Source organism: Danio rerio, chromosome 7 (assembly GCF_049306965.1).
Source record: "Danio rerio strain Tuebingen ecotype United States chromosome 7, GRCz12tu, whole genome shotgun sequence".
Taxonomy (NCBI): Eukaryota; Metazoa; Chordata; class Actinopteri; order Cypriniformes; family Danionidae; genus Danio; species Danio rerio.
This window is the reverse complement of record NC_133182.1, coordinates 20,000,977-20,016,392: the sequence shown is the minus strand read 5'-3', so window position 1 is coordinate 20,016,392 and position 15,416 is coordinate 20,000,977. Positions and strand designations below refer to the sequence as shown.

Genomic DNA, 15,416 nt, shown 5'->3' with positions numbered 1-15,416 from the left:
GCCTCCAGCGCGCGCTCACGAGCTCACGAGACAGCATGAAGTTTTCATTTCTCTTCCAGCATGTGGCAAGATGTCCTGATCATTTATAAACTACACGTGCGGAAGGTTCAGGTAAGGCAACAATAAAAGCACATTCAGCAGGCTGCCATGCGTTAAACTAGTGTCAGCAAAGATTAACCACCGTCAGTAAAGATTAACTGTCTTTACTGGTGTAAAATGAACGCCCCCTAGCGGCAAGTTCAGTTGATGCTTAAAGATAATAAACAACTAGGCCCATTTACATTTGTTTAAAAAAGTAATACCCCTTTTGGAAAAGGAGGCCAGGAGTGGTTTATGATTTCAACTTATAAAATAAATGTCTAAAAATATGGTTGTTGATTTAGGAAAATCTAGAAAAATAATAATTTACCTGTCAATATTTAATGTCATATTCTAATCAAGACATACATCTTTAAAAAGAAAAACAAAAATGAATACTTAGGTAAAATCTAATTTGAATAAATAAAAAATAAATATTACTTTAAGTTTATCAGACAAACTAATTTAATTAAACCATTTTATTTGCTAATTTTCACTTTTAGATAAAAAAATAAATGTGTTTCATGCTGTAGTCATTCATCAATAGGCGTATATATGTTTATTATCACAAGTCCAAAAGTGGGTGTGAAATGGGGAAAAGGCAGGGGATGCTCTAGCAGGCACACACTCACATAGATAGACACTCTCATAGATTTTTTAATGGACACTATTAATACTTTCTAATTAGCATTCGATAGATAGATAGATAGATAGATAGATAGATAGATAGATAGATAGATAGATAGATAGATAGATAGATAGATAGATAGGTAGGTAGATAGATAGATAGATAGATAGATAGATAGATAGATAGATAGATAGATAGATAGATAGATAGATAGATAGATAGATAGATAGATAGATAGAGTTGAAGTCAGAATTATTAGCCCCGCTGTTTATTTTTTTCTCTCTAATTTCTGTTTAAAGGAAATAAAACATTTTCAACACATTTCTAAACTTAATAGTTTTAATAATTCATTTCTAATAACTTATTTATTTTATCGTTGCCATTTTGACAGTAGTGGCGCAGTAGGTAGTGCTGTTGTCTCACAGCAAGAAGATCGCTGGTTCGATTCTCGGCTCAGTTGGCGTTTCTGTGTGGAGTTTGCATGTTCTCCCTGCGTTTGCGTGGGTTTCCTTCTGGTGCTCCGTATCCCCTCACATTCTAAAGACATGCGGTACAGGTGAATTGGGTAAGCTAAATTGTCCGTAGTCAGTGTGTGTGAATGAGTGTTTGTGGATGTTTCCCAGAGATAGGTTGCGGCTGGAAGGGCATCTGCTGCGTAAAAACGTGCCAGATAAGTTGGTGGTTTATTCCACTGTGGCGACCCCAGATTAATAAAGGGACTAAGCCGACAAGAAAATGAATGAATTATGACAGTAAATAATCTTTGACTAGATATTTTTCAAGTTTCAAGACACTTCTATACAGCTCAAAGTGACATTTAAAGGCTTAACTAGGTTAATTAGGTTAACTAGGCAGGTTAGGGTAATTAGGCAAGTTATTGTATAACGATGGTTTGTTCTGTGACTATCGTGAAAAAATATAGCTTAAAGGGGCTATTAATTTTGTCCTTAAAATGGCTTAAAAAATTAAAACTGCTTTTATTCTAGCCAAAATAAAACAAATAAGACTTTCTCCAGAAGAAAAAATATTATCAGGCATACTGTGAAAATTTCCTTGCTCTGTTAAACATAATTTGGGAAATATTTAAAAAAGAAAACAAGCATAACAATTCTGACTTCTACTTGTTATATTTCTTAAAGGGAAAGTTCACCCAAAAATAAACATTTATTCATTATTTACTCTCCCTCAAATTGTTTCAAACCTTTTTTGAATTTCTTCCTTCTGTTGAACAAAAAAAAGACATTTTGAAGAATGTTACAAACCTGTAACCATTGACATAGTAAAAAACAAAAATCATGTAAGTTATTGGCTGTTCCTACATTTTTTACAATGTCTTATTTTGTGTTTAACAATAGAAAGAAACTAATCTTTGTGAGCTTTGTGACAAGTGAAGGTTGAGTAAATGAAAAGCGAATAGTCAGTTTTGGGTGAACTATCTGTTTAAAAGCAACTGTAAGAACGATACATTTATACAACTGACATTGAACTAAATACATTATTTGTATTTCGAGTGCTTTTCTAGTACTTGGTTGCGGCATAAAGGGCATAAAGCATATTAGTTGGCGGTTCATTCCACTGTGGCGACCCCTGATAAATCAGGGACAAACCGGAGAAAAATGAATGAATGGATATTTTGAGGACCTTAAAACACTTGAAGCTTAGTTCCCTCACCAAAATCTATTCAGTTTTTTTTTGGAAGTCTTGTACATCACTTCCAGGTCAAATCAGTTTTAAATGCATTATGAAGGTTATAAATAATACTGCACGTTGATGTGGATGCTAACATTACCTTTATTCCTGTCTTAGTGTGAATTAAAAGTTCCTCATGAATAAATATATGTACATATATGGGCAGACAGGTAGTGTAGTTTATGTGTGTGTGGCAGGTTTTGTCTATAGGACCGGATACAGGTGGCAGCTGCTCCATTGTTTCTGCTTCAGCACCACCCGTAGAGAAACTGAGACACTTTAGGCCGAGTCGAGGGGTCGCAGTAGTGAGCTAATCGCAGGAAGGAAGGGCTAAAAGGTCAATTCTTTGTTCTTATGGCCTCCAAGAATCAAACAAGCGTTGAAATATTTATTTAAGTTCCTTGAATGACTACATTCAGATTTTTAAAAATGAGGGACTGTTATGTGATTATGAAGAAAAGGATGAGACACAGAGACACACACACGGAATGAGAAATTAATTTAACTTTAATTTATATAAAATAGGTCTTTGTCCAGCAAAATAGCACACAATATTGTTGAAATCATCATCATCATCACTCTTTACATGTATATTCGTTTGAGTGTGAGTCCTCAACCTGCTTAGACTCTTGCAAACTATTATACACCATAAACATCATGAAATGGTCTATTAAATATTAGTGAGGCTAATCCTCTACACACTTTTTTCTCATTACTTAAACAAAAAGAGGCTCCAGGCCTTTTAAATTAGTACATTAACATACTGAATAACTGGTAAATATGAGGTTATATTATTATAGTTTGTCATTCTGGCTGGTCTGCTATGCAACAAAAACAAAAGGAAACAAAATGACCACATAAAAAAAACATCCTCCTCTTTTTCAAACATGCTTACTTCCTACATTACACTTCCCTTTTCATCTATCTTCTCTTTATAACCTTTCACAAGATGTCCTTTTTTACCTTTCGCATCTCCATCTTAAACTCCTACTAAACTACACTCCCACAGGCCATCTTTAAAACATAACAACAACAACGAAAAATGTATATATTCTTTCTCTCTTCATGAAATATTTTCATTTCACCTGTCTTAAGCCCTATTTGGATAATTGTTTCTCACAGAGACGTCTGTTTAAAGGCACAGTGTGTAATTTTTGCCACATATAAAATTATTTTGGCGAAAATAAGCAATATACACAGTATAAAACATGGGTAGGGAACCTATGGCTCGGGAGCCACATGTGGCTCTTTGACCAGAAATATGTGGCGCATCAGCTGTCTCCCTTTAGTAAAAAATTTAAACTGCCAATAAAAATCTGTTTCCTAATAAAAATACAATTAAAATGACCTTTTTATTGTATATTTTTTACAGCAAAATGAATAAAAATAATTTCAACCAATGCATGTGTGTGGCGCTGTGGATTAACTTGAATTGCGACACCAATAAACGGCATGCAACTTACATTTCTATGGTAAACTTGCACCATAAAACTTAAACAACAATCATGAGTGGTGAAAAGTCAGCAGAATAAAATGTAAATAATAAGTAAATAAAAAATAAAAGAGTTGTCTTGATTTTTTTTTTATCTTTCCAATTGCTAAATTAATTTGGGAATTTGAAGAAATAAATGTAAACAACCTTTTATTTACACAAGGCAAACATCTGACCTGAATGTTTGGTGGGCTAGTTGTGCAAAATAATGTAAAATTATTATATTTTTGTCCCTTGAGAAACAGTTACCATCCTAGTAGGGCTATACATTTTTACATTTATTGACATTTTGATATTTCCCCTGCCACAGAAAAAGTGGCCAATATGATAAAAAAATACTTGCAACAGCATAAAATATGGTTAAATAGCATGAGGTATGCAAAGCAAAATAAATAATCTAAAATAATAAGTAATAGTCAGCACATCTAGTGCAGGAGTGCTGCATTCTTGGATGACTACATTCATTGGTATATTTATAGATAACCTTCTCCTCGAATGCAGCACTCCACCTCTTTAAAATCTTTATAATACTCTTTTATAGATCCTCCTGAATGTGTTGAGATTCACCTGTCTGTAGAATGAGCATTTATCTATATGGTGCCTGAGATTTTCCCCCTGTGTCTTTCAGCAGGCTTGAAGCAGAGCGGGTGCAGGTTGGTACGGATCTGCCAGAACCTTGTAGCGGATCTTGGTGTTGGTGATGGCGCCGTGCTTCTGTCTCAGATGAAGCCTCAGCTGGCTCTTATGACGGAAGTGCAGGTGACATTTCTCACACTGGAAGAAAAGATTAGCAAAGAGTGAGATTTCAGCTCGTAGCTTTGCTCTACTTTAAATGCAAGCAAAGTGTCTATTTGAATGTTTACAACTATGTTTGTGAAAATAGAATGTTAAATTATGGGAATATTCTAGCATTGTTTAGTGTAAAAGTTTTACCCTTTAAAATACAGGTTTATTAGTCAATGTTAGTTAGTGTATTTAATAACACTAATAATAAACAATACTTGTTCTGCATTTATTAATCATAGTTCTGCATTCGGTAATACATTATTACAATCCAAAATTGTGCTTGTTAACATTAGTTATGCACTGAGTTAACAAGAACTAACAATGTAGGACTTTATACTAATGCTGACAAAGATTAATAATAAATTACTTGTTACTTGTTTGTTTGTTCATGTTAGTAAATATATTACTTTATTGTAATGTGTTTCTAATATATTTATGTAAAGATCAAACTTTATTTTAAGCTTTGTAGCTAATTAAGATATTGAACTCAATAAACTACTATTTCCCTTTTTATTGACAGTTAGAAAGGTAGTAGTTAATTTTAGGTAGGAATAAGGATGTAGAATAAAATCATACATCATAAATGCTAATAAACAGTTAATATCACTCATTCATTTTCTTTTTGGCTTAGCCTTAGTCCCTTTATTAATCAGGGGTCGCCACAACAGAAAGAACTGCCAACTTATCCATCATATGTTTTACGCAGCGGATGCCCTTCCAGCCGCAACCCAACACTGGGAAACACCCATACACTACGGCCTTATTTAGCTCATTTAATTCACCTGTACAGCATGTGGGGGAAACTGGAGCACCCGGAAGAAACCCACACGAACACAGGAAGAACATGCAAACTCCACATAGAAATGCCAACTGACCCAGCCGGGGCTCGAACCAGCGACCTTCTTGCTGTGAGGTGATCGTGCTACTCACTGCACCACTGTTATGCCCCAGGTAATATCAATAATATAATAATGATATTAATATAATAGGCAGGTAATAAGCTAAAAGATGACTACTTTTTTTGGCCTGTACTTATTAAAACATTTAATAGAAACATGTAAATGAACAACTGATCAAATGATTGTTTTTAATGATTTATTATTTATATTATGTATAATTTATATAAATGTAAATTATATATATTTATAAAATTGTTTCCTGACTGTTGGATAAAACCTAGAGTAAAGTAGTAATGTTTAGAGATTTAATAAGACTATAAAATAGCATGATGTGGCTGCCCTTTTTCCTTTTCTAAACATGCCTGACAAGTTTTTTGAATATATAAACTATTGTTTGAGTGTCAGTAACATTTTAATCTAATTTGCCTACTTTAAGCCTTTAAATGTAATTTTAAGCTGAATAATAGTATCTTGCAAAATAACTTGTAAAATTGTATGTACTGTCATTATTGCAAAGACAAAAGTAATGAGCTATTATAAATTATTTTTTTAAGACTAAACTTCTTATGTGTAGAAATGTGTCAAATGTTAAACATCACATTTATGTTTTTAAAATAATGCACATTTTACAGCAGGGCCTATCATTTTGATTTATCTATGTATAAATAGGTGACATTTTTTGCATTTTTTAAGTTGGCATCATCAAATGATTTAACATTAGGCATGTTCTGTTAATATTCTGGTGTTAAAGCATATATAAAATATACTGACGCTGTAGGGCTTCTCGCCGGTGTGTATGCGCAGGTGGCTCTTCAGCGTCTGCAGGTGCCGGAAGCGGGTCCCACAGGTGTTACACGGGTACGGCTTCTCTCCAGTGTGGATCAGAACATGGGCACGCAGGTGAGCTACCTATAACACAAAAATACACACACACACACACACACACATTGTTTTTAGTTTGTGATGTTTAAATGCTTGATAATAAAAGTAATTCATGCAACTCTGTGCAGCTGTACCTGGACAAATCTGGCTCCGCATGTGTCACAGCGGTACGGCTTTTCTCCAGAGTGAATGCGGGAATGAGTCTTTAAATTCGCAGGCCGGTTGAACTGTGCGCCACATATATTACAGCGGTAAGGCTTGTCCCCTGGAAACAACAACAATACTTCATCATCAAGATGCATCAAGAATTTCGGTTGGAAGAAGTAAGAAGTTATATTGTTTAATCAGCATAAGTTAATTTTCTCACCTGAGCTGGAAGGTTTGGTGTGTGTGCCTTGGTTTCCAATGTAACTGAGCTGTGTAGAGAGGTTCTCAAACTTGATTGGATGTTGGCCCAATAAATGACCCTGATTGGCTATTTGGCTACAAACATAAGGACTGCAGAGACCTTTTATAAAAGAAGAGGTTGAAAAAAATGAGATCAGTTTGTGTGTTTTTAGCATATTTATTTATAGTAAAGTTAAGAGGTGCTCGCTAACCTTGATCTCCACTGATGGAAAGGGACAGAGGCTGCAAAGTGTGCTCCACAACATGACGGGGAGCGAAAGATATCTTTTGCTGTGATGTGTTGTATGGAAGGGACAAGATTTTCCTAGGGGAATCAAAAAACAGTTAAAATGTCGCACTGGCAGTTTTGTTCATTTCACACTTAATGCATTAATAAATAGTCACATCAGAAGTTGGTTTTCACACACCTGTCATTCAGTCCCGCCTCTTCTCCGTTCCAGATGTTATTTGTTGTTTTAGATGCGGCTTCCATCCTATCACTGGTGAAGGGGGCGTGGTTTTGTGAATGCCGATCCTCTTCAGGCCCCTCCTCTTTTATAGGTGTGGCACACAGAGGGTTGAGGACAATATACTTGTACTTCTTCCAGTTACAGGCCTTTGGGTCAGGAGTGAGTTTCGACTCAGATCGCTTCTGTAAGGATGAATTAGTAGAAAATTAGTAAATAACAAATTATTTTGGTCTAGCAAAACAAACAAAAATTATTACCACATTAGAAAACTTGTGGGTCAGTAAGATTTTGTTGTTTTTTGCAAGAAGCCTATTATGATGCCCAACACCACACACAAAAGCATATTTTAGGCTGTGTTGGCAAAAGCAGTTTTCAGTGTGAAATCCTTAATTGCTGCTCAAGAAATAATATTATTACTATCAATCCAAAAGAACAGAAAAAAAATGATTGGAAGCAATATACATTATACTAGCATTATACTATATGTATACTCTATACTGTAGAGTCACTTTTCATCAATTGAATGTATTCTTTCTGAATTAAAATATGAATGTCTATATTATATATATTTACAAATTTTATTTAAAAGTATAATTTTGTATAAAATTCTTACTGACCGCTGTATGCACAGTTGCACACACCTTTAATTGCGGAGACAGACTGCACCCGCTGGACTCTGCTGGTGAGTTTGGCTGTCCGCTGGACTGGGACGGACTGTCTGGTGTACATGGTGAAGAGTCCTCTAATTTAGTCTGAGTCTTGGGAATAGGAGTTTGGCAAGTTCCTGGATCTAGCGACGCAAAGCTCTCATCTGGAATCCTGAACACACAGTTAATGGATTTTTTTATATATACAGTTTAAGTCAGAAATATTAAGCCCCTGAATAATTCGCCCCCCTGTTTATTTTTTACCCAATTTCTGTTTAACGGAGAGAAGATGTTTTTCAACACATTTCTTAACATAATACTTTTAATAAGTCATTTCTAATAACTAATAATAATAATTTATTTATTATTAAATAATATTAAATAATAATTTATTTTATCTTTGCCATGATGACAGGAAATAATTTTTGACTAGATATTTTTCAAGACACTTCTATACAACTTAAAGTGACATTTAAAGGCTTAACTACATTAATTAGGTTAACTAGGTAGGTTAGGGTAATTAGGCAAGTTATTTTATAATGATAAATTGTTTTGTAGACTATCAAAAAATTGATTAATGAGGCTAATATTTTTTACCTTAAAATGGCTTTTAAAAAATTAAAATCTGCTTGCATTCTAGTCGAAACAAAACAAATAAGACTTGCTCCAGAAGAAAATATTCTCAGACATACTTTGACAATTTCCTTGCTTTGTTAATCATAATTTGAGAAATATTTAAAAAAGAAAAAAAAACTCAAAGCGGAACAATCATTCTGATATATGTATATTTACATGGGATACAGCATAAGTGTCTAAAGCATTCAGATGCTGTATTGTTAGATATAATCCATTTACCTGGCTCGGTCTGGGATGGGATCTTCAGCCTCAGCTGTAGGCCTGGAGGGGGAGAAGACAGTGGGATGAGCAGGTGGAGAACGTCCACCGAGGGCTGTTCTGAAGACTGGCTCCATCAGAGAGGGACTCGCAGAGATCCCTTCACTGCAGACAAAAGAACAAACATGTCAGTTTCATTGGCATGCATTCAGGACCGCTTGCTGAACTTTTGATGTATATGGCACACAAAATAGGACGAATCTCTGACAATTAGTGATAATCATGATTAAATAAATACTGTAGTTTGAAAAGTATGCGTAGTGTACTGCGTAGATTTGTCATAGTTTAATTTACTCTTCATTCACTTGTTCCAAACTGGTTTGACTTTCTTGTTGAAAACAAAAGAAGATATTTTGAAGAAAGCTGAAAACCTGTAACCATTGATTTCCATTGTATTTTTTGTCTGAGTATGGAAGTCAGTGGCTTCTGGTTTTGAGCTGACTTTAAAATATCTTCTTTTGTGTTCAACAGAAGAAAGAAACTTGTAAAAATTTGGAACCACTTGAGGGTGAGTAAATGATGACTACATTTTCATTTCTGTGTGAATTATATGTTCCAAAAACAAACAAAAAAAAGTGATAAAGATAAAAATTGAAAGTGTCTGGACTCTCAATGCTAGAACCTAAATAAAATAAATCTTTGATACAATTAGTTTAAACCTTTTCACTCATGTCACCAGAAATTGTCAGAATTTTTTTTTTACTGCAAAGTAATATTACTTTTATGCACCCACCAGACTCCACTTTCTCTACTTTAGCCTTACCTGTGCTGGATGAAGGCTCTGCAAGTGTCTGCCACATGCTCCATCTGCAGATAGGTGGCAGCGGTGAGCACGCCAGGTACAGTGCGTGGCGTCAGGGGGAGGCAGGAGGTGTACATGAAGTCCAGCAGCAGTGACACACTGCCTGCATCCAGACCCTCTGGCAGAGTCAGAGAAAACCCCTGCTCACCGCAAATACCAGCCACGCGGCGAGAAAACAGAGTGTAGAAGAACCCGCTGTGGGAAAGCACAGATGTTTATGTAAGTACTACTAACAATGTGTTGTTTTATTATTAGAATACAAAGCACACTCACACCCGTAGTTATGTAGTCAGTTATTATGAAACGACTGTTCAGATAGTGTATTTCAAAACATTGGTCACACTGTAAAACCCAACAGTCAACTTTATTAAATGAAATAAGTGTAGTTAACTCAAAACTTACTAAAAGTTAATTCTAATTAATTCTTACTAATTAGTTCATTCTTGTTTTGAACTCTGTGTCGAAGGTAATGAGTTCATTAAATACCTCATTACCTCAACTTAAATGGATTAAGTTCACAGTACTCATATAGATTAGTTTTTAACTCAAATGGTTTGTCGCAATCGGTTTCCTCAAACGGTTTGAGTTGACTTTACTGATTGGGTTTTACAGTACTCAGTTGGTTTGAGTTCTCTTCATTTATTAGGTTTTACTGTGCTCAAATTGCTTCATTTACTCAAATGGATTCATTTGGAAGTTCACAGTACTCATTAGGATTAGGTTATGAACTTAAATGGTTTGTTGCAATCTGTTTCCTCAAATGATTTTTAACATTTTGGGTTTTACAGTGTAGTTTTTTGTCCTCAAAGCACTCTTGAGTGTAGTACTAGTTTCTTAGATGTCTAATCCAAAGCCTTTAGTTTGGTTTTGATTTGATTTTTGACAGCTGTAATTATGAAATATCTGAAATAGTTTGGTGTAGTGATCAAAACCTGCTTGGATTCTATTTTAGATGTGTATTCATATACAGGCCAGGAAGAACCTACGGCCCATTTACACGGGGCATCAGCGTCAACACTTCCCATTCATTTTGAATGAGTGACATCTGGCGTTGCCGAACTGAATTGTGGATCCGTTGGCGCCGCTTCAGTGGCGTTGCTTGCTGCAGAAGTTGGGACTTTCTCAGCATTTCGACCGGGCGAAAGCATCAGCCAATCAGATCGCTTTATGCAAATACACCAGCTCAGACAGTGGCCCATTGGTGACTAATTTCATTGGCTGACGCTGCTATGACAATCACGTCAGCCCCAACTTAAGACATGCCCTCTGTCAAGCGTTGGTGCTGAAGCCCCGTGTGAATTGGGCGTTGCACTTTAGTTGATCATCAGCCAATCAGCATCAAGTATTTAACAGCACTGAAGTACATCTATACGTAAATGAACATTTGCTGCTGTATCTTGGCTGGAGCAGGTGCAATGAAGTCATGCAGTGCCTGAAATAGTCCCAAGCACCAAGCCCTACACCAGATTGAATCTGTGTAATATCATTGGCCCTGCTACAGCCATGGTACAGAAGCAAAGTTCCTTGATTATACACCAGAAAGAGAGTATAGTTCCTAACAATATCACCCTTTGTTTTAGTACATGATGTAACTACAGAATACCGTCAAGCTTTAAATAGGAAAATTATATAATATTTTTGAGCAGGATGCTCATGGTCTAATCAGATTTAATTATTTATGCTAAGCTAAACTAAAAGTGCTCCCGGCAGATCCGGAGATCAGCTAAATGGACTAATAAATGGTAAAACGGTTTAACTCTAGGGGAGTTGTAAATTGAGACTGTTAAAAAAATGAAGTGTTCCTTTGAAATAAACAAAGAAATAACCGCCTGGAAAGTCTGACAGAAGTCTGTCTTGTCTGAAACAATACACTTGTGAGACAATAGATGAGTGCCGCAGGGCAGAGAGTGATATGATCTCATGCAGGAATGAGCGCACTGTCTTCAAACAAAGACAAATCTTGGCACAAACAGGAAAAAAGGCAGAGGGGGGCTGGAAAGAAGTAGTGAGGGAGGGTGCAAGAAAGTGAATGCTGCACATGGCACTCCCTGTTGACCGACCTGCATGCGATGAGCACGGCACAGTGAGCGCGCAGCTTGGTGGTGCCCACCAGCAGGGTGGCATCTGTAAGGATGTCCCGATGCCGCAGTTCGTTTAAGTTCAGCAACACGTCATTGGAATGGCGAGTGAACTCCTTAACATAGCCTTTCATCTCCATCACGTGTGCGGCTGCAAAGGGGCTTCGGTGCTCTTCTTCCATCTGGGTTTAATCTGTTGTAAAAATTTCATCTATTAATATACACATTAAAAATACAGACAAAGCCATATAGATTTTTTTAAATTCGCTTATTGGAATGATTTAAATAGATAAGATAGATTATTAGTTATAATAATAGTTATATAACATTATTAGAGTAATGATGTTTAAAATACAGCTTTGATTTACTTTCACAGTGTCACTGTTCTATTGCATTTTAGTGAGCAGAAGAAACTTGTTCAGAAAAACTAAAAGGTACACTGAAAAAATGGTTTATTGGATTTACTAAACTATTTAAGGTTAGCGATTGCAAACAATTTATATGAGGTGAATTTAAACAAGCAAATTAAGTTGAACATTACTCAATTTAATTTGTTTTGTTTAAATTCAGTCCTTATTAATGGTTTGCAACCACTTGCCTTAAAAAATTGAGTAAATCCAATGAACCTTTTTTTAAGTGTACTGTATTCACATAATATTTTTGGATAATTATAATATTATTACAGTTCAATCGGTGCATTTAGAAATATATTCATACAACAATTAAATTAAGAATAAAATATTGAATGAATCATAATAAGGTGAAATATACAGTGCTCAGTATAAATTTCTATCCATTTCTCAGTGAATATGGGTATATTTATATATAACGGATATATTTATTAAAATAATATTTTAGCCACAGAACATCTTTAGAAATAGAAAGATTTAAATTCATGAAAAAAATAATAATAATACAAACTGCAAAATTGCAACAAAAACTTGATATACTTTTTGTTTTCCTTAATTCTTTCTATTTTTGAAAATTTATTTAATATTTTCCCTGACATAAATTTGGGCTACTAATTTTTAAACCATTAATGTAAGTTATTTTGTTAGATAAGCTTCAGATTTGGCTTCAGTACTGACTAAACTAATGTATATACACAATTATAGAATTGAAAATCTTCCTATAGAAAATATTCATTCCAATGAGAGATTTGTGGGGGTTGTATTCATATATGCTGGGCACTGTATAATATAGTTCTGTGCAGCTTTATAAACATCAGAAAATATGTCTAGTAGTAGTAAGAATTACCACATACCTGAAAATGATGATAAAATGAGGTTCAGAAGCATCAATTTGGGGAGGCCAGCTCCCTACTCGTACCTGCCATAAAAAAAGTATTTTAGTAATCAAATACAAAATAATAACCGTTATGAAGCAACTACCAATATCACAATCATTCTACAAAAGCTATGACTCTGATACTTATTAGTATTGCATTACTCCAGGTACTAGCAAAACTGTCTAATGGGCAAATTAAAAGAAAAATCATTTTAAAATAAAAGTTAAGCAAATGCATCACAACAAATGCAAAGTAAAGCTAATTATTTTGAAAGCATTGATTAAATGAAAATGTCATGCCTTCATTTGTATTTTAGCTGAGTAAGGATGCTTTTTTCCACATTTTGCATTTGTTAGAGCATGTAGCACTCAAATAGTAACAATGTAAAAAAAGGCTGTAAAATTTACAGTATTACTGGCCATTTTTACAGTATTACTGCCAAACTTCCACTGTAAATTAACAATTACAACTTTGCTACATTTTACAATTAAATAAAATTGCTGGCAACCAAAATTGCCAGTATTACTGTACATTTTACAGCAATGCATACATACATAATTCAAAGCATTTAAATGAAATTCCTTATTCATATTTATCAATTAAAGCAATTTGCTTTTAATAAAACATCTGCACAATCTAGACATGCAAAAAAAAATAAAAGGTTTAATTGAGGACTCACCCCGACCAGCAGGGACGAGAAACAAACCGCCCTGTTCTTACAGCCTGTCTCTTCTGATCCCAGCCGCACACATACACACACACACATACAGCCCTCTATCAAACCTCTCTCACACTCAGATGTCTCTGAAAACTGACCGATCTGACCCAACAGAGACTCTCCTTTATAAAGCAGCACAGGAAGTCTCATTCAGTCAGGGTGTTTATTTCCTGTGTTAGCAGAAGCCGCCATTTCAAACTGCTCTGGGGTCAGTTTTCTGTTGTTTCTTACAATGGCTGAGGTCAGAATGTAGACGGTCTCTGATCAGGGGGTGAAAAGCCCCAATGAGTCCTCCTGTCCTGCAGCCCACGCGCGGGACGCTCAGCGGGGAGAGGCTCCAAACTCCCGTGTGTCAGTATTTATAGATGTATATTAGCTGGCTTTGTATTTAATGATGACAGGAAAGTGGGTCGAGTGTGTTTGATGCATGTAGCGTGTGGTTTGTGGATTTAGCAAAGAATGCAGGGAATGTGTGTTTGTGTGTTGGAGTGTGTTGTTGACCTGCGTGGGATGATCAGTATTGTCGGAGGATCAGAAGTCCTGTCAGCTCTGTCCAGGAGTGCAGCAGAGCAAAATGCACAGCACACACTGACTGTCCAGGACTGGGAAACGCTCTCAGAGGAAGTTTGGGCAAACACTTCAGGTTGCTGAATGAATGTAATGACAAGTTTATCTTTTGAGGAGCGAGAACAATGACCAGGCAAATATAAAGGCAGTTTAGAGCTGTGCATTCTCATGCATTTTAGATAAAGTTTGCAGCAAAAATGTCAAAATGTCAAAATCTTAATTCCTATATATTATTATAAAGGAAAAAATATAATAGTTCTGTCTGGTTCAATATCAGAACTCGTACAGCCTCTTCACTTTTTGTATTACTCCATCCACATAGAGTGACAGAAGATCAATAAACTCACTACAGTTTGACAAATATTGCAGCTGTTGGACAACATATTGTACTTTTGAGTTTTTTTTTAGGCTAGATTGTACTTATTTAGATTGCAACCATGCAGTTTATTTATAAATATTCTTATAAATATTATAAATAAAAATAGCCTATTTGAAATATTCATAATTTCGGAGATTAAGTGCATCAGCGGTCATCAGCCTGTCATACAGAGCGGATTAAAGATGCTTGACGTTCTGCCACACGATGGTGACAGAGATCGCATAATAAGTCCTTAGGGGAGAAGGGGAGAGGATTTTCTCAGTGTAAGTTTAAACAACAGCTGAACAAATCACATAACAGAACAGAATAGTGACTTTCTAACAGCTGATTTCTCTCTTTTGTATGTTCTAGTGCTGTATTTATACCACAGTAATCTGGTAGTGTTTCATTTGCTTTGGCTTGTTCAGGGTTAATTATTGTAAAATCTGATTGCACTAGAAATACTGGGAAATCTCTGTAGACTGATGGCATTTCATGCCGTTAGCCTAATCTTAAAATGTGAGCAAAATCACCTGTTTTGTCATCACTTTAGAGATTACGCTAGAAAATCATTCAAATAGCTCTAAATAGACGTTGGTGAAGAAGCAATGGTTTCTGTTGTTCTGACGTCAGCTGTAGACGTGAATGAACGGCAGAAGAAAGTAGTTACTCTCACAAAAGAATTTTGAGACTCTTCATGTTGGATTTTCTTTTTTTATATATACACACGATGATGCAGTTGTACTGTTGTAT

The 15,416-nt window shown here is 35.4% G+C and overlaps 2 protein-coding genes across 35 annotated transcripts in view; one reads left to right on the top strand and one right to left on the bottom strand.

Annotated features, from left to right (window-relative positions):
• Positions 1-15,416, top strand: part of trip6 (thyroid hormone receptor interactor 6) — a 72,871-nt gene that overhangs the window by 19,708 nt on the left and 37,747 nt on the right. For 8 of the 34 annotated variants that reach the window (XM_073908314.1, XM_073908299.1, XM_073908296.1 and 5 more), the window contains exons 1-5: positions 7-111; positions 4,519-4,646; positions 6,377-6,472; positions 6,583-6,705; positions 9,589-9,873. The gene's annotated coding sequence lies outside the window, so the exon portion shown is untranslated. Of the gene's footprint in view, positions 1-6; positions 112-4,515; positions 4,685-5,379; positions 5,625-6,376; positions 6,473-6,582; positions 6,706-9,323; positions 9,361-9,588; positions 9,874-15,416 lie in introns of those variants that run through there. The other 26 variants (XM_073908317.1, XM_073908301.1, XM_073908285.1 and 23 more) reach the window with 19 other exon arrangements.
• bcl6b (BCL6B transcription repressor) lies at positions 2,885-13,837 on the bottom strand. The gene is made up of 12 exons (XM_001332966.9): positions 13,700-13,837; positions 12,997-13,061; positions 11,715-11,925; positions 9,616-9,849; positions 8,814-8,957; positions 7,953-8,130; positions 7,270-7,493; positions 7,054-7,166; positions 6,822-6,962; positions 6,589-6,719; positions 6,344-6,481; positions 2,885-4,661 (listed from the first exon to the last, which is right to left on the bottom strand). The coding sequence occupies exons 3-12, from the start codon at positions 11,912-11,914 to the stop codon at positions 4,512-4,514; spliced, it is 1,653 nt and encodes a 550-aa protein (XP_001333002.2). The 5' UTR covers positions 11,915-11,925; positions 12,997-13,061; positions 13,700-13,837; the 3' UTR covers positions 2,885-4,511.